General features: G+C 50.5%; 2 protein-coding genes across 14 annotated transcripts in view; one reads left to right on the top strand and one right to left on the bottom strand.

Annotated features, from left to right (window-relative positions):
- The window catches only part of PPP2R5D (protein phosphatase 2 regulatory subunit B'delta), a 36666-nt gene extending 19902 nt beyond the window's left edge, over positions 1–16764 (bottom strand). The window contains exons 1-8 of one of the 12 annotated variants that reach the window (XM_046939353.1): positions 10459–10559; positions 9937–10017; positions 8416–8583; positions 4795–8069; positions 3859–4066; positions 2745–2944; positions 2301–2411; positions 59–151 (exon numbers count right to left, since the gene is read on the bottom strand). In XM_046939353.1, the coding sequence (XP_046795309.1) occupies positions 59–151; positions 2301–2411; positions 2745–2944; positions 3859–4066; positions 4795–4872 (690 nt within the window). In that variant the 5' untranslated portion in view covers positions 4873–8069; positions 8416–8583; positions 9937–10017; positions 10459–10559. The other 11 variants (XM_046939354.1, XM_046939352.1, XM_046939356.1 and 8 more) reach the window with 11 other exon arrangements.
- Positions 16765–18046, top strand: part of ABHD12 (abhydrolase domain containing 12) — a 27993-nt gene continuing 26711 nt past the window's right edge. Inside the window, exon 1 of one of the 2 annotated variants that reach the window (XM_040697006.2) lies at positions 16765–16876. In XM_040697006.2, the coding sequence (XP_040552940.1) occupies positions 16839–16876 (38 nt within the window). In that variant the 5' untranslated portion in view covers positions 16765–16838. Of the gene's footprint in view, positions 16877–16935; positions 17175–18046 lie in introns of those variants that run through there. The other variant, NM_001012871.2, reaches the window with a different exon arrangement.

Below are 18046 nucleotides of genomic sequence, written 5' to 3'. Positions count from 1 at the left end.
GTTTGCTGCATGTCCTTCACAAAGGTGCTGCACAGTGGCAGGGGCTATGATTACTTACAGACAGTACAAACTTCTGGTCAATGTATTTCTTCGCTATATTTGGTTGAAAATCAGGTGACTCCAAGAACCTGAGGAAGAACTCGTACACCAGCTGCAGGAGGAAAAAGAGATCACTTAGAAATCCTCCTCACCTTCTCATCAATGTTCACTTCATGTTTTACATGTTTTTCATCTCTTTAAGGGCTTGAAAGAAGGCTGGGAAGCCTGGGTGGGGGCACAGAAAACACAGGAATATACATTTCCCCACCCACTGACACTGATTCACCTGTCCTCACTATAATGGGCTATGGAGCAGTGGCACATAACTGCCCAAGTCTGCATGAGATCTCATCATCTCAGGTCCTGCCAAAGACAAAGCCACCTACTCAGATCAAGACACTAAGCCTGGGAAAATCTCCTAGCTTCAGTCCCCACCTCTACAGAGGACAGAAACCTCCAGAACAGAAGACAAAGGCTTAGATTTATTAGAATCATAGAATAGAATGGTTTGGGTTGGAAGGGACTTTTCAGATCACCTACTTCCAACTCTCTGCTATAGGCAGGGACACCTCCCACTAGACCAGGTTGCTCACAGCCCCATCCAGTCTGGCCTTAAATGCCTCTGGGGACATCCACCACCTCTCTGGGCAGCCTGTTCCAGAGTCTCACCATGGTAAAGAATTTCTTCCCAATATCTAGTCTAAATCTACCCTCTTCCAGTTTAAAGGCACCTCCCCTTGTACTGTCGCTACACGCTCCCATAGAAAGTCCTTTCCCAGCATTTCTATAAGCCCTCTTCAGGTACTAAAACACTGCTATAACGTCCCTCCAGAGCCTTCTCTTCTTGGAAGCCCTTGAGAAACACCAAGGAAGAACAGAAGAGCAGACATGAAATGGACCTCAGGAAAACACTATGTATCCTCTGATTCCTGGGAACTGGCTTCAGATTTGGATTGACTCTACTAAACCACGTGAGATTCATGCCGTGTCACAATCCACAAGAACAGCCAACTTGCTCTGAGAAGGCTGCTACCGTTGAAACTTCCAGTGCTACTGCTGCCCTAGACTGGCAAGACTATCCAAAGGCAGAACCTGTCAAGAGAGAGAACTTCTGAGAGATGACTAGGCCTAACTAGAGCATTGTATCCCCAAGTTCTAACTTTGGAGTTGAAGCAGCTGTGGGGCCACCCAACCACAGGTGAAACTAAGCTGCCAAAGACAGAAGCACAAAAAAAGCCTGAGGTCATGATGAAAACTCAGCAGTGGACCTCTTGCCACAGGCCTGTGCTGCCTGCTACTGACTTAATTCTAAGAAATAAATGCTTCCTATCATTTGCAGCACACTGGTGCTGAGGACATACCATTCCCATCAACACTCACATCCCTACGTCAACCACAGCAGTGAGAAGTGATTAACCACTGCTGCCGAGCCGTACATTATGTCCTCTGTATTTTTGCTTCATCCTGCAGTGACTAGCTCTTGTTCTGCCTTTGTCTGATCGACTGCATGTCTCCCAGCAAGTGTCTGAGGAGGCTCTTATAAACTTACCTCCTGACTTACACTTCTAAGCTCTATTAATCATGTTTGTTCTTGGCTTCATAACACTTTTCACTTAATTTGTCTTAAACTATTTCTCAGGACACAGCTTACTGAAGGAATCCTCAGCCCCTTTTCCTCTTCTTCCCCTCCTGTTCCCCATCTTTTTCTGGCCATATTTGCTCCCAGTTATTGCAGCTGTGTTACATCAGTATAAAAGAGATGTGTTAGCAGGTGCTAGCATAGGTTTTGCTTTGGCAACAAGCACTCTTCCTCCTCCACATGTCTCCAAGAGAGCATGGCAAGGAGAGGAGTGCCAAAACAGACAAGGGTGCTGTCTCTAATACTGCTGAAGCCTAGAGGATGAGAGCTCTTGAGCCATCAGGATTGGAATTAACATTGTGGGGAAATGCTTCTTACATAGACAGTATGGCACAACTCCGTTTATTCCCATCAAAGTGCTCACTTTCAGCCTACCTCGGTGCCAAATGAGACTACAGCCATCTGCAGGTGAATGCTGCACAGAGCCATCAGCTTGTTTCCAGAATGCCCCTATCGCCTGCATTGCCTACATGCTGCTTCTCACCCATGGCCTTGCCCTTTCCTATCCTAGCATACAGCAACCCTCGCTTACTGGGATGCCTTCTGGGATGTCACCTGGATGCCTCGCAGGCATCCAGGTGACACAGACTCTCACAACTTCCCAGACCTTCCTTCTCCTCACCTGAAGGTGTGGCCACGCAGCCTCTAATGTAGGCTCATCTTCCTCAGGGTCAAACTCCGCTCCCGTGGGATTGGATGATGGCGGAAGTGTCCGGAAGAGGTTCACCGAAAACTGAGGTCAGCAAAAAGGAGTATGAATGACATCACTACTCTTAAGACGGGCCTCGTGCAGCAAATCCCTCACTGCACAGCAACACACTCACCACAGCAAAAAGCTTTCCTTCTAGAGGCTGCAGGGTTAGAGATTACAGATAAACTCCACAAGTGAAGTTTGTGCCCTGGAAAAAAACTTCCACCTCCCTTTACAAAGGATGAGAAAGACTGAGGTCACACTCCTCTCTGACATATCTGTTTTTCCTCTCTCTTCCCTCCCTCCCAAGAGCACAAGCATCTGAACAGCCCCCATTTATTTGGCAAACAAGCACATGCTGGCCCCATGCCCTACCATAATAACAGCTTCAGGATAGATGGCCTCAGTGACGACATCACGGTTGTGCGTGATGTATTCCACCATTTCATTGAGACCTGCTCGCTTCACCTCCTTGAATTTCAGGTCACTGAGAGGGTCAGAGATGAAGTCAAAAAGCACACAGCACTGCCGCAGCTTCTGGATGAAAAGCTCTTCTCGTTCATGGGGAGGAGCATCTAGAAGAGAAAATAGAGATTGTCAGACCTTCGAGGTAGGCAAAGCATCTATCTGGTTCACCTAGGAATCAGCATGGTTCACCCCCTAGCATGCATTCCCTTCCTTAGTCACAGTCCCCCTTGAGCTGGTGGGGTAAGAGGGAGAGTAACCCCTGGTATGGAGATCGGGACAGCGGAGGTAAAGAACAACTATTCCATCCGGCAATTTCAAACACTGTATGGATTTCTGATCTGCTAAGTATCAATCCCTTCCCATTACAAGCTACTGTGGAAAAGAAACTCACTTTACTGACTTCCTTCACAGACTAGCTGAACTATCAGGCAGCCACCTTTCCTAAAAGGCCTGTTTCTGTGAGCACTGTCAGCAACAGGCCTGGTTGAGTGACTGCTGAAAACACTTTCTCCATGTCTCCACTTAAGGCACCTTTAATTGCACCATTACGGATACTAACTGCTAATGCTGGGTAATTGCCCTAACATAGACAAGTTCAACAGAACTATCATAACTTGCAATGTAAACACAAGGAGGAGAAGGTGGCCTGGTACTCTCCCGGGAACAGGTGACTGTAGGAGCCAAGAGAAGTCTGCACTCTGCATTTTACCACCCTTCCACACAACCTGTTGAAGAATCTGAAGCAACCTCAAGTAAATGTAAGCACCAGGGCTTCACTTGTTTCAAACGGGAAAGCAAATAATGAAGTTCATATTGAATATCCTCTTTTTCTTTTAGGCTATTCATCAATTCTCAACCTGCTGCCACATCAAACACCTTTCCCAGAGCCATCCCTACAGAACTGCTGGCAGGAGGTTGGCAGGACACTACCAAGGTCACCCTGGAAAAAGCCTTTATGCCACAGCGCTCTTCTGCCTGGAGAAAGCACAGCTTGTTAGGAAGGTTGCTCCTGCCTCAGTACCTTTAAGGGCTGGAAGCTTTTGCAGTTCCCGGTTTTTGCTCAGATTGAAGCGAGAAGAGCTGTGTCGACGCTCCTTCTTCACAATCTGGGGTCCCCCTGAGTACTTGATCTTATTTAGCTGGGTTGGTGGGGGAGCACTGTTACTGGGGCGCTTATTCGAAGGTGTTTGTTGTTGCTGCTGCTGAGGCTGCTGCTGTGGTTGCTGGGCCTGTTGATGGAAAAGAAAGTCAAACAACTCATAAGCTTTTGCCTACAAGCCTCACAGGCAACAAGACATGGTCAGTATCTTCTTGGACTGAAGAAACTGGGCACATTTGTGCCACTGCACCTGCATTTCAGTACACCTCACCTACTTCTGCAAGGCTCTAGGTCAGTTGGTTGCATGGGCAGCATTATCTGCAAAGCATACAACAGTTCTGCTAATATCTGTGAGGTACTATGAAGGCTATAGAGCTTTCCAGCACATGTGATGCTAGAGATATGGTAAGCAAGACCAAGTTCTGCAACAAGTTACAAGAGCTTACTGACACAAACTCCCTTGTGCAGAGATATCCTCTCAACTTTGTGCCTCTTAAACAGAACTTAGAGACACTTTTATTTTTAGCAGATAACAAGAGACTCAAGCCACTGTTTTCTCAGCTCAGTTCTGTTCTGGCTGAAGTTCTGTTGGTTTGAGTCCCACTCGAGCCTTAGTGGGTTATTATCCGACTCAGTAACACCACATTGATACAATCCATTGAAAAGCTGTGGAAGAGGGAAGCACCTCAAGAAAGCAGTCAGCCTACTACTCCAGCCTTGCTGGGAGAGCACAATTTTCCCATTTCTCCCCAAAATGCCAACCAGTAGTATTTTGGGGGAAAGCACCAGCAGTGCAGCTTATCTGAGCACTCCTCCAAACAAGATACAGCCAGTACTTCCCTGTGAGGATTGGCTTACCTGCAGCTTACCCAAGACAGGAACAGTCCTTACTCTGAACTGAGTCCTCACATTTTCCAAGGACGTGCAGCACAGCATCACTGTGCACGAAGAGCTAATGCACCTGCATCGTGGGGAGGCTGGATCACCCTCCTTCCACAGGGAAGAAGGGCAGAATACAAATACTTGAACCACTACAGGGGAAAGGTGGTACAGAGAGAAACAAAAGGTGCATGAACAGCCTTACAGGTAACATTTGGGGAAGGAGAACCCACAGGTCCTGCTAGAAGACATCTGAGGCTGACAGAACATGTCTGTACAGTCCCCACCCACTCAGCAATGCCACATGTTCCCATCATGGTATGTGTACAGCAGGCCAACAGTCTACAGCCATGTCTCCTTCAGTAGGGAGTCTAGAAATGTCACTGCCACTAGCTTCTACTCTCCAACATCTGGCATGAAGAGAGACAAAACACAGCTTCCACTGCTAGTTACTTAGGAAATGGATACATGCACACATCACAAAGTTTCCTACAGAAAATCCAGTAATGGGGAAGGCCAGATACATTCTTATGCCACAGCACTCAGAGGGTTTTAGCATTGATTACTTCTACATTGACTTCCTGGCATCAGACTAAATTCTAGTTTTCAGGAGGCTCTTTCTGTATCAGGCCCACTATCCTTCTGCCTTCAACATCCCCCAATTTGATAGCATGAATCAGTAGAGGAGAGACTTGTTTCAAGCTTCTTTAACATAGTTTTATCCTTGGGAACATAGCAGACTGCTAAAACAAAGCCTTTCCCTTAACACTCAGGTATCAACCTCAGTCTGTTTCCCTGACATCAGCATCGGCTGACCACCACAAGCACACCTGACTGGGCTTCAGCCCCACTCCTGACACCACCACAGCTGCTTGGGGAGATGCTGTTTGTCAGCCATGTGCTCTGGAGCGATCAGGGAACAGCACAAAGCAGTTCGCCCAAGCGCGGTGCAGCAGCCCCACCTTTCCTACTGCAGTGGAGCGGGCTGCTCTGCCAGCAGGATGGGCCAGCCCCAATCACAAGCACGTTTGAGCTCCCCCAGGCACAAGCTCCCCAGCTGCTTGGCATTTCCTCCCTGTTAGTTCCCACCATCTCTCCTCCCTGCTAGGAACTTGTCAGTGCAAGTCAATGAGCCTCAGGCCCTGGGCCCGCTCTGTGCCATTTCTATTCACTCCGGGCTCCAGGAGATGCTCTTCTCCCAGCCACTCTGAGCGCAGCGTCAGCTTCTCCTCTGTTCTCCTTCCCATCCATGACCTCACCTCTGCAGGCACTCCCACTGCAGCTGGGTGTATCGCCACTCGGAAAGCCCTTCTGCCTCACTGGTCCCTTGAGCATCCTCCGCTTGCTAAGCTTTCAGCCCAGATCTGCTCTCAGCTCCTCCTCCTCAGATGACTCTTCCCTTCCCATCCCTCAAGTCAGTACCTGCTCTTTGTCTGTTGTTACACGGCTTCCCCTATTAAAAATCAACCTCTCTGTCTCAGAAGTAACACCAACACGCTGTAACGCTTATGTCTGAATAATGAACTCCAGGTACCGCAGTAACAAGCCCCATGGAGATATCTGCAAAACACGTAATACAGCAGCTCGCTGAAAAGGAGCACCCTCTCCCAGTGCTGTGCATCTCATCAGTAAGGCTCCAAGCTGCCCTTGAGACTGCAGAGCGACTCCTCTTTAATGCTGCTGCTAATCCCTGCTCTCACTTCCAGGTCATTAACTCTCTTCACCACCCAGCTGCCTCTCCCAGGCTTTCTGGCCAGGAGTAACTCTTTCTCATCCTCTCATCCACTCTACTTGTGCTCTCCTATTTCTTTTTTCTCCTTAAATAGCTACACAGAAATCCTCTCCGTTCATACCTTCGTCATATTCCACAGGGAATGATCTAAAAAAAATCTTTTATTTCCCACTCTCTGCTCTCACATTTTCTTCCACTGCTCCAATCTCTTCTGGAGCAAACCACGCTCCTCCAAAGCCAGGGGCTGGCCAAGCTATGCTGCCTCATCGCCTCAGACACCTTCACCAAAATTGGTATCTAACAGAGCACTGCACCACCCCCCTCTGGGTAGTTCAAAAACCACCTCTGGTAGGGATCTACCTGCTTTTGAATGCACCTGCCCCTCCACCTCACCTTCACTAAAAACTCCTTTGCTGCAAAGAATAAAACACTACAGGTTTCCTACCCTCTTCATCTCCCTCCACAAAGATCCTCACAGGAGGTCCCAGTCTGCCACACTTGCTCAGGTCTGTCAAACGAGAGCTGCTTTTTAAAGAGCTTTACTCATTCCACCAGCTGGACAACTTGCCTGCAGAACAAATCACAACTTTCTGGTACCAGGATAAATGAGGACTGTGAGACCTCCTCTGCTCCCTGTAGAATGGCGTGAAGGAAGAAAAAGCATTCTAGAAGAGAACTGCCCAAATACTGTTCTCCTGATGCAAGTCCATCAAATATTTGAACTATTGAGACACAAAGATGACAATTCTGTTCAGCGCACCTTTGGAAAGGCAACCAACCAACCATAACGCCATGGAAGAATTTAGAAGTCACGAGACTCCCACAACAGCAGCAGAGCCATCAACTCCTACCACACGATACTGCTCCAGGTGTTTCACGAGGACAAAAGCCCCTCCTGCTTCCAACATGAGAAAGGAGACTAGCTCCTAGCACACGGACCAAATTCCTCACCCCCAGTGTTAAAGTAGAAATACCTTTCTGTGCTTCCTGAAGAGCAGGAAAATTGCATTCAAACTGGTATACATTTCTTCTTATCGAGCAAAGAGCTCTCTTCCATTCTGCAGCAGAGCAGTGCCGAGACAGGAAAGCACCAAGAGAGAACAAACTCCACCGCAAACTCAACAGGGAAATGGAGATGAGACCTGTGGCAGCAGCACACTGGAAAGGTGTCTCCTTTCTGCTCTCTGTTCCTGTGATCAAAGGAGACCCAACCTTCCATCTTAAAGAAGGGCTGGATTTTGTTTGGGGTATGAGGAAGTGGCTGGGTATGTTTCGTGGGAGGGAAAGGTTAGACACATCACTTCTAAGTTTCTCCTGTAGTCAGGAACAACCATACATTATGTGCCATTTCAGGTAATGGAAGGAAACTTGTAACTAACTCTCCCTCTCTGGCTGCAGCACTCGTTACCAGGAAACACAGCCACTGGTTTGGATGGGGACATCACAGTGCTCTGCTTTGGTGGCTCTCCATCACCTTTACATTGCAAGACTTAGGCTTCCTTCTTCTTCCTAGAGGTGGGAACTCAACAGACAAAAAGTACCGAATAAATAAAAGGTAAGCCTGACCCCACGATGCCAAACTAGGCGTTCCCTCACTTGTTAAATCAGCAGACAGCCCTCAAGCAAGCTGTTTGTAGCTGTATACACAACATAAAACAGGCAGAGGCCAAGACAGGGATGGGATGTAAAAGAGGATCTACAAAACCGCCACCAGCTCCAAGGCAAACAAACTCAGCTGGTTCTCTGCTGGCTACAAGGCAGGTTAGGCGTGAGCATGGCTTGAACCTTAAATTGGATTGGCTGTAGTAGGGATATTTTTCGAGGCTGTGCAACACAGGTTCATGCTTTGAAGGAGACCCTAAAGTAACCTTATTTGGACCGTGACGTTCCCACTGAACCACAGAAGTCTTCCACGTCTTCATTAGCCTTACATCTCCCATACCCAGTCCTCCAAATCATAAGTGCAAAACATTCCAAACAAGACTTGAGCACACAGGCATCTACGGACGTAGAAGTGACACAGCTTGTTCGCCAAACTGCAGTATTAGAAAGAAACAAAAGAAAAACCATACCTACATGTGTATGCATCCTTTGTTGGACGTGCATACAATGCTCTTCCAAGTCAAGTCTCGGAATCCACAAGCACACTATTTGGGTGCTGGACCTACCCAAGTCTGCCATAAAAGCTCCAGCTGACCCAAGTTTTTGTTAGTTCTAACACAGCTTTTCATGTTATCACATTCTGCTGAAGCCATTCTAATACGTCTAGATTGGCAACATCAAAATTGAGAATGAGACTCTGCATAGTTGGGAATACAGACCATGCCTTTTTGTGAGTAATGCTGAGCTCAGAAATGAAGCTGTTATACTAAAGAAGAATCACTTCATCTCTAGCACTTTATCCCTATTCTTTCAGGTGTCCTAGCAATTATTTCACAGCCTCACTCCCCCAGAAAATGCCTTTCAAGAACAAGTTCCTTTTCTCTGACTCCTCAGTACTCTCCCACTCTGACACCAGGTGACAACAGAATTGATTGTGCTTTGCTCTGACAGGAGCAATGCAACTGCTCCTGTCTGTCAGGCCTCCTCCTCCCTGGGAGCTGTGGTTCCTCTCATCAACTCATAGAATTTCCCCAGAGGGAAAGAATCCATAAGGATAATTAAGTCCAACTCCAGGTCCACACAGGACCACCCAAAACCCAGCCCTAATGTGTGAGAGCGGTGTCCCAGCGCTCCCTGAGCTCCGGCATCGGGGCCGTGCCCACTGCCCTGGGCAGCCTGTGCCATGCCCACCGCCCTCTGGGGCACAGCCTTTCCCTCAGCCCCACCTGCCCTCCCCTGACACAGCTCCGTGCCGTTCCCTTGTGCCCTGTCACTGTCCCCAGAAAGCAGACCTTCGCACTGCCCTCCACTCCCTGTGAGGAGCTGGAGGCTGCCATGAGGCCTCCCCTCAACTCCATTGCTCTGTGTTGAGCAAACCCAAGGGCCTCAGCTGCTCCTTTATTCATTTAGGCCTCTAGACCCTTCCCCACCTTCATATCCCTTCTTTGGATAATGGTAGTTTTACATCCTTTACGCTGTGGCTCTGAAAGCTGCACACAGCGCTCGAGGCGAGGCCGCACAGCACAGTCACCTCAGAAGGTGCCATGTCTCTCCCTGCAGCCAGCTTCACCACACTGCCCCCAGCTTTGTGCCAGGCCTTTCTGCAGGGCTGCACGACGGGAGGCTCACCGTGGCTCCTCCATCGCTCCCTTTGGGCCGCAGCTCGAGGGGCACTAACTTCGTGTGAACTTTCTCCTTTGCTGCTCTCTGCTCAGATCCCACGGATCCGGGAGGGGTCCTCCCTTGGCGGAGCGCAGGGACAGCGCTGCGCGAGGCAGAAGCCTTACCTCTTCCGAATTCTCAGCCCCGCCATCCTTCCCGCTGCCGCCGCCGGGCTTTGTGGTGCTTTTGGCCGACTTCGGAGACTCCTGAAAGGCCGAAAAAGCGAAACGTTCACCCTGCGCGCCCCGACACCGCGGCCCCGCGCTGCCTTTGTACCTTCTCCCCCAAGAAGGGCACCCTGCGGCCCGTTCCCAGGCCTCTACCGGGGCAGCGGCCGGGCCGTACCTCTCCTACCGAGGGCATCGCCGCGGGAGAAAGGGGGGGGTCGAGGAGAGGGTGGGGATAAGGGTGTGGGGGGGGCACCACCGCCCCCCGCGCGCGCCTCCGCCGCCCTCCTGCACCAGGCGCCCCGCCCGCCCCGCCGCGCGCGCCCCCGCCCCCTGCCGGCCGCAGCCCCGCGCGCGCCCCCGCCCAACGGCCGCGCCGAGGGAAGGCCGCGGCGAGGATGGAGGGAGACAGGGAGGGAGCGGCGAGCGGACCGCACGCCCAAGGGACACCCCCGCCGCTCGCCCTCCCGCCCGCCGCACCTTCTCCTTCTTCAGCTTGTAGGGCATGGTGAGCGCCGGGGCCCAGCCGCTCCGCTCCCGCTCCCGCCGCCGCCTGCGCCCGGGCCCGGCCGCAGCGCGCCACTCCCATTGGGCCAGCCCAGCCCATCTGCCTAGCAACAGCCTGCGCTCAGCCGCGCCGACGCAGAGCGGCAGATTTTTCTGATTGGCGAAGCGGCCCGTCCATCACAGGCGGGCGGGGCTACGGGGTGCGAGGGGTGACACGAGCCGGAGGAAAAGCTCGGGGGTGCTTTGCCCTCAGGGGTACGCGTTCCTGCGATCCCCTCTGGCCTTCTCTAAGCAAGACGGCCCCAGCTCTCTCAGAATACGAGGGATGCTCCAGTCCCTTCACCATCTTTGTACCTCTGGCTGGGCTCCCTCCGCTGTGTCCACGTTTCTCGTACTGCATTGCCCAGAACGGGACCCAGCTCCAGATGTGGCCTTGCCAGTGCTGAGCAGAGAGGAAGCATCACCTCCCTCCACCAGCTGGCGACACTCCTCCCAGGAGGCTGCTGGGTTGTTTTGTGCATGGGCACAGCTTGGTATCCACCGGGGCCTTCTCTGCCAAGCTGCTTTCCAGCAGTTTTGTTGGCCTCCAGCGGGTGCCGGTGCCTGGGCTTGTTCCTCCCTGGGGGCAGGACTTTGCACTTCCCTTGCTGAGCAGGAGGTTTACCTTCACCCATTTCTCATACTTGTCCCATTGCCTCTGAATAGCTGCTGCCTCTGATGTATCAGCCCAGGCCCCTCAGCCTTTCTTCATAGGAGAGGTGCTCCAGCCCTTTGATCACCTTCATGGCCCTCCTCTGGATCTGCTACAGCAGTTTCATGTCCTTCTTGTGCTGGGGGCCCCAGGCCTGGACACAGTGCTGCACGTGGGGCTTCACGAGGACAGAGCAGAGAGGAACATCCCTCCCCCGGCTGCCACCCCTCTTTTGATGCAGACCAGGATATGTCTGGCCTTTCAGCCTTGAAGCATGCACTGCCAGCTCATGTCCAGCTTTTTGTCTGCCAGAACCCCCAGCTGTGTCTCTGCAGGAGTGCTCTCAAGGAGCTCTTCTCCCAGTCTGTACACACATCAGAGATTGCCCTGATCCAAGTGAACCATCCTGCACTTGGCCTTGTTGAACATCATTAGATTCTCACATGCTCGTTTCTTGAGCCTGTCCAGGTTCCCCTGGATGGCATCCGTTCCTTACATTGTGCCCACTGCACCACTCAGCTTGGTGCCATCAGCAAACTTGATGTGACTACACAATCTCATAGTCTAAGTCACTAAGTCATCATAGAGATGTTGAAGACCACTGTGGTGCCCCAGGACAGACCCCTGGGGAACACTACTCATCACCAGTCTCTACCTGGACATGGAGCCATTGACCATAACCCCCATAACCCTTTGGCTGTGAGCATCCAACTAACTCTTTATCCACTGAATAGCCCAGCCTTCAAATCCATATCTCTCCAATTTAGAGACAAAGAGGCAGTGCAGGATCGTGTCAAAGGCCTTGCACAAGTCCAGGAAGATGACAGTGTTTGCCCTTCCTTTGTCCATCAGTGCCATCACAACATAGAAGGTCACCAAATTGGTCAGGCATGATCTGCCCTCGGTAAAGCCATGCTGGCTGTCTCAGATCACCTCATCTTGCATGTGCCTTAACATCTCTTCTAGAAGGATCTGTTCCAGGATCTTCCCAGGCACAGAGATGAGGCTCACTGACCTGCAGTTCCCTGGGTCTTCTTTTCTCCTTTTCTTGAAAGTAGGAGTGATGTTTCCCTTTTTCCAGTCACTAGGGGTATTGCCTGACAGCCACAAAGAGGAGAAATACCCCTGGGCACACCCCTATCGACTGTCCTCCAGCTGGACTTAGTGTACCTAAGCACAGTCCTCTGAGACTCTACCCCATACTTCATCACCCATTTCCAGATGTTACCAGAGTGTTCAAGCTCTACTCAGGTCAAGAGAACCAACATTAATTGCTCTCCCCTCACCCATCAAACCAGCCATCTAATCGCAGAAGGTTTCAGATTGGTTCAGCACCGGTTCCCCTGCATAAATCAATGCTGACTACTCCTGATCGCATTCTTATTATGCTCCATGTATCTTGCGTCTTTCCAGTTTACTTCAGTGTTCTTCAGCCTGACGCTCTTCTCCCCAGAGATGACTCTTCCATTTCTTCCGGTCTCAGAGGCCTGCTATTCCTAAAGTCTGCAAAGGTCAAAAATTTTCACTGTGGTTGCTGACCTGATGCAAACGTTCCTTCAGCCTGTTTCAGTGCCACGTGGGACTGCTGCCATCTACAGGCGAGTGCTGCACAAAGCAGACAGCCTGTTTCGATGCTGCTGCGTTGCCTACAAGCGCTCTGTGACCTGTGGACGACAGACTTTGTCACTCCCTACCCCACACACAGCAGCCCTCACTCGGTGCTGGAGGCTGCCAGGCCGCAGAGCAGGCTTCAGCACCACATGGACGCTTGAATTTCTGGAGATAAATTCACCTTAATCTGTAGCAATTGGAAGAGGGTTCGTTGAAAACCAAGGAATGCAAAAATGTGTATGAATGACACCCTTGCACCTTGCAGCGGTCTCCTGCTAGCTAATCTCTCGTTGCTGAGCACCATATCATGACTCGCTCCAGCGGAACACACAAAGAGCTTGGCAGTCCTCAGCAGCTCTTGAAGAATGTGTATTTTGTTCTGCATGATTTATCTGAAACATATCCTCTACTACTGATGAAACAAGTCTGAGGGCTTGCAGCAGCACCTGGACATACCTGTCCTGTTAAAGAAGTGGCCAAGCCACTATTACAGCCACTGGCTATTGGACACTTCAAAAATTAATGTCATAGAGTATGAGATATTTGCAGAAGCGGACAAATGTGTCATTGCAGAGCAAGATTTGATTTTTGCTGTAGTAAGAGGGTAGGGTCAAGGAAGTTGAGAAAGTTTTGAGGTGCTTGGTGACCTGTTTGCTGGTGCAAGAGGTGAAAAAGCTCCAGTTCACTTCAGCCAAGTCTGTAATATGAATCACTGTGGCTTCAAACTGGTGCAGATTTTACCTATGGCCTGCTTTGAGTGTGTACTGTAGTTTTGTTACCAGGGAACCTGCACTGTGTCCTTGGCCCTGCTCTATCTCCCTGACTGAGCACATCTATTCAGGATGTGTGCTTCAAAGGCACCACTTTGTATTACAGAGTTTCTCAGAACCACAGGATTCACAAGGGTCCTGGAGTGTCAATACCTATGGGATTTGGAAGACAGCTCTTTGAATTTAAGCATGGGAACTTAAGGGATCTCAGTGTAACTCTAGCTGTGCAAGCTCTGAGTTGTGTTGCTGCTGCCTCCTGAAGGGAAGGAAAAGGAAAAGGAAAAGGAAAAGGAAAAGGAAAAGGAAAAAGAGTTGCAACAGGCACCTCTTTCTGTGATGGGTCACATTATGAACCTTTGTTGTATATTACCCTGCCAGTCTCTGGGGGCAGGCACATTCCGGGCTCACGGGGTGCACTGTTAGATGGAGCATGATGCATCAGTGGGGAGTGAAATGAGGCTGCTTCAGCAGGGGCACTACCACTAGCAAGCAAGGTGGTCAGCATACAGGAAACTGTGGAGAGAAACCTTACCAACATGATCATTATGGTCCTTTCCAACCCAGGCCGTTCTATGATTCTATGATCTTCCAATACACAGCTTGAAGAACTGCCCCAGCAGGTAGGTAAATACAAATGCTTCCCAGATGACGTATTTCTCAATTTACTCCCAGACCTCAGTTTGGAGTGGAACAAAGAAAACACTGAGCTATTCTGTGCTTTGCTAGGAACCCCTGTGATCATACTGAGCTTGGCTATTCCAAGCAGTAGTTCTGTCACCTGGCCAGCAGACGGTCTGCAAGAGCTGGACTGGATGTACTTGCATTTTCTGTTGTCTGAATTCTGCAGAACTGTTGCATGCCCTTAGAAATGCATAGTACACTGTAAAGAAAGAATGTAAATGTGACCCGGGACCAACCTATGTCTTTATCACAATGCTCTCTGTTGCTGGAGCAAATAACAATACATCCAGGCAGAAGATTTCAATCAGTCTGCTCTAAACCTAAGCACCAGCTCTTTTTTTTTCTTTTTCAAACTCATCAGTTAAACAAACCTAGCTGGGCACAAGGAGAAAAATGTCCTTGAGCCTATAACATACAGCAATGCCTTCCCCATTTTGCCAGAGATATAACACAAAAAAAAAAAAGTCATTTTTACAGGCTTGACAGCAAGGCTATAGTAAAGATGACAATGAACTCTACGAATGTTCATTCAACTATCTCCAAAACTGGGGAAAAACTCTTCCCAGAAGGGCAGCTGTGCCTTGCAGGACTGGTTAGGAGTGCCTGAACAGAATTTCCTGATGATTCCTTGCTCTGTCAGAGGACCAGTTCTAAGGAATAGAACACTATGGCCTCAAAGCAGGCCTTTCTGGATTTTCAGAAGTACTGCTGCCTCCTTTGCAAGGTGTACAGTCTCCCTCTGCTCTGCTCTGAGTCTCCTGTCCTTGGCTTTTTCCCCCCATCTGTCACCTCCTCCTCAGTGGTAGCTCCTCAGAAGTAGCTCTGCCCTTGCTTTTTCTGATCGCTCTGTTCCTTTGAATACCCTGTGCTTTCAAGTGACTTAACTTCCAGTGGTTTACTGACCAGTAATTTCTTCTGGCCTTTTTGTGTCACTTCAGTGTCTCCTTCTTTGGGTTCTGTCCTTTGTGGACACTTGTTAGGAGTGTCATCCACATTTCTCATCCCTTCTCTTTCTAATGTTACTCAGTAGTGGTGCTCAGTTGCTGTCCTTTGCTTTCCATCTTCTTCATCTCCAGGCCAGGCATTCAAGTACATGGTAGGAAGGAGACTGGAATCAGTGAAGTTCAACAGGTGGTTTCCTTATCTTGTGGCCTGTCTTCATACCTCTTCAAGATCCTTCCAGACATACTCTATGGAAGGTGTCCTTGCTCAGAGGGACAGTTTCTACTACAGCTTTACCATAATCTTCATTTATGCCTTGGGCTAAGAAACATCAAATTATTTCTCAGCTTTTTCTCTGACTGGATTTTCCTGTTCTTCCTGTATATATTCTCTCTGTAGAACCACATGGAGCTACTGATTGCTAAGAAGTCCTGTGAGAGCACATTCCCTGGGCTGTTTAGCACTGTTTAGATAAATTGTTCGGTAACCACAGATGGCAGAGTTTCACCCTAGTTTGTCTATAACAGCAGCAGAAGTGTGTCCCTTGCCTTAACACACTCTCAACAAACTCACCAGAATTCAACCATAATATGTGGGGTTACTCTGGGATTAGGAATGGATGCTGTACATTAATTTTTTGTGAGTGGGCAACATCCTGATGCACTCACCTCTTACAGTAGGTAAGAAGGGAAAGTACTGATCCCAAACAGGAGAGTCTCTCTTATACACCATAAATTATGTACTAGCAGTACAGAGGACTACACATCCAATAAATATATAAATAATTAATAAAATAGATGATGGGGTGATTTCTAAACCTTAAAAATTTCCAGAAGGTCACAAATGTTAGGAGAAGCTTCCAGTAACATGACAAAGCAGACATCAGCACATTAGGGTGTAATTTCTGCAAGCTAACCGTACATGCTGAGATAGTTAATGCTTGTCTCATGGCAACAACTTTCTCCTCGTTGGCCCACTGTTTTTGCTTTTGGAATTAATTTGTAATGCCCTCTTTGCCTGGAATCTCTCTGTGTATTCCAGGTATGGAACAGTTTGCACCACGACAGAAGAAACGGACACAAAATAGCTGTGGTCACCTGTCTGAAGAGCTCTGCTTTCCAGGAATTCCTCCATCCCTTCCCTCAAGGAGAACACATGGGCAGCCTGGCAGGCCAGCCTGGTATTTACTATTGGAAGCTGGGATATATAAGAGTGTCTGCTTTCTGCTGCTCACTGCTCTAACACAGATACTTTTACTTATTAATATCATTGCTGGTAGCAGAATAGACGTTTTATTTATTCCTTATTTACCACCACTTCTTCCAGTGCAGAATCTCCATACCACTAGGGAATATCTGTGGCAACACAACCCCACCTGTGTGTCTGTGGAGATCAGCACGAGGCTCTATATTCTAAAGCATCATTACCTTCCCAGAAGACAACAGCACAAACAAGAGTGGAAGAACCGCATCCAGAACTTGGACACCGCTGCTGTGTCTGAAGCTCTACCGACAAACTCCAGCTCCCACAGGCAGCAGGCCGCCACCGCCCCGCCCACACGCCGCGGTAGCGCCTCAGGCCGCCAACAAAATGGCGGCGCGGCGCTCTCTCCCCTCAGTAAAGATGGCGGCGCGACGCTCTCTCTCCCCTCAGTAAAGATGGCGGCGAGGAGCGGAGTGGGCGGCGGCCATCCGAGGTGCGGGTGTCCTTTGTCCCCATCCCGCTCCGGAGGCGGGGATTGGCGGGGGCGGGGCTGGGGCGAGCGCGGCGCTGGGCGAGCGGCGGCCGTGCGCGGAGCCGCCGCCGTCGTCCCCGAGGTCTCGGTCCGCCGCCGCCGCCGCTCCCCCGCCCGCCATGAGGAAGCGCAACGAGTCGGTCACGGTGGAGCATGAGCGCGCCGCCGCCGCGCCCGCGCCTCTCGACAAGGGCTGCAGCCTGAGGCACAGCCTGCGTCTGCCCGCCGCCGACACGGGCATGAAGCGACCGCTCGGCAGGTGAGCGCTGTGCCTCAGCCGGGGCCGTTGGCGGATGACAGGGGACGGCGGTCGGCGCCGAGCTCTGCCAGCGACCGCCGGGAGCGGGGCTCGGCCGGCTGCTCCGCGAGAGCCGCGGATGGGGCGAAGCGCGGGGCTGCGGCCGTTCTCCGGCTGCTGCGTCGGCATTTGTAGCGCTTTCTGCGTGTTGATGCTGTCGCGCCGGGAGAGCGGTTGTGTTCCTCTTAAAAGCAGCCCATCTCTAATGGGAGGAGATGCGTTTAACCTGGGGCCGTCTTCGCATCTTGTACGGGGACGGACGGATGCTTCGGAAGGGCAGCAGGAAAAGGGCAGAGCCCACAGCTACCGCCGCTGTGCACCCAGCGTTCACCGTTGGTCACGTTGCCAAAGCGTGAAGAGTATTTCATGGCTGTGCAGTGTGGGCAGCTGGAGCCAAATAGCTGCGCTCCAGAACGCGGCAGCCTGTGGGAGCCTAAAGGCAGGCGAGGCTCTAGAGAACGAGCCCGAGTGGCTCTTTCTGTGGTGAACTCCCTGAGAATCTTTCTGTTCTCTTAGACAAAACCAACATTGGGAAGTAAAACCTTCCTGCTGATGACGTGGATTTTTTTTTGTCATGAGTGGCGGCAGAGCCCTTAAAGTGCTGCTGCTAATCTCTGTGGGTGATGGTGTTTGTTTTCGTCCCCCACAGGCAAACCTTTGGGGTGCTGTCAGCGCTGGGTTCGTGTTGGGACAGGCTTTTGATAATTGCACATGGCGCTGCATTGGCCTCTCCGTTGTGATGGCTGTGCGGTAGATCAGACTGTGTGGGTGCTCTGCTTCTGTAACTACTTGCTCTGTTTGCTGTAGGAGATTACCACTGCTTTCAGAAGTTA

This window comes from Gallus gallus, chromosome 3 (genome assembly GCF_016699485.2).
Source record: "Gallus gallus isolate bGalGal1 chromosome 3, bGalGal1.mat.broiler.GRCg7b, whole genome shotgun sequence".
Classification (NCBI taxonomy): Eukaryota; Metazoa; Chordata; class Aves; order Galliformes; family Phasianidae; genus Gallus; species Gallus gallus.
The sequence above is the reverse complement of the archived record's forward strand: the minus strand, read 5'-3'. Positions and strand labels throughout refer to the sequence as shown.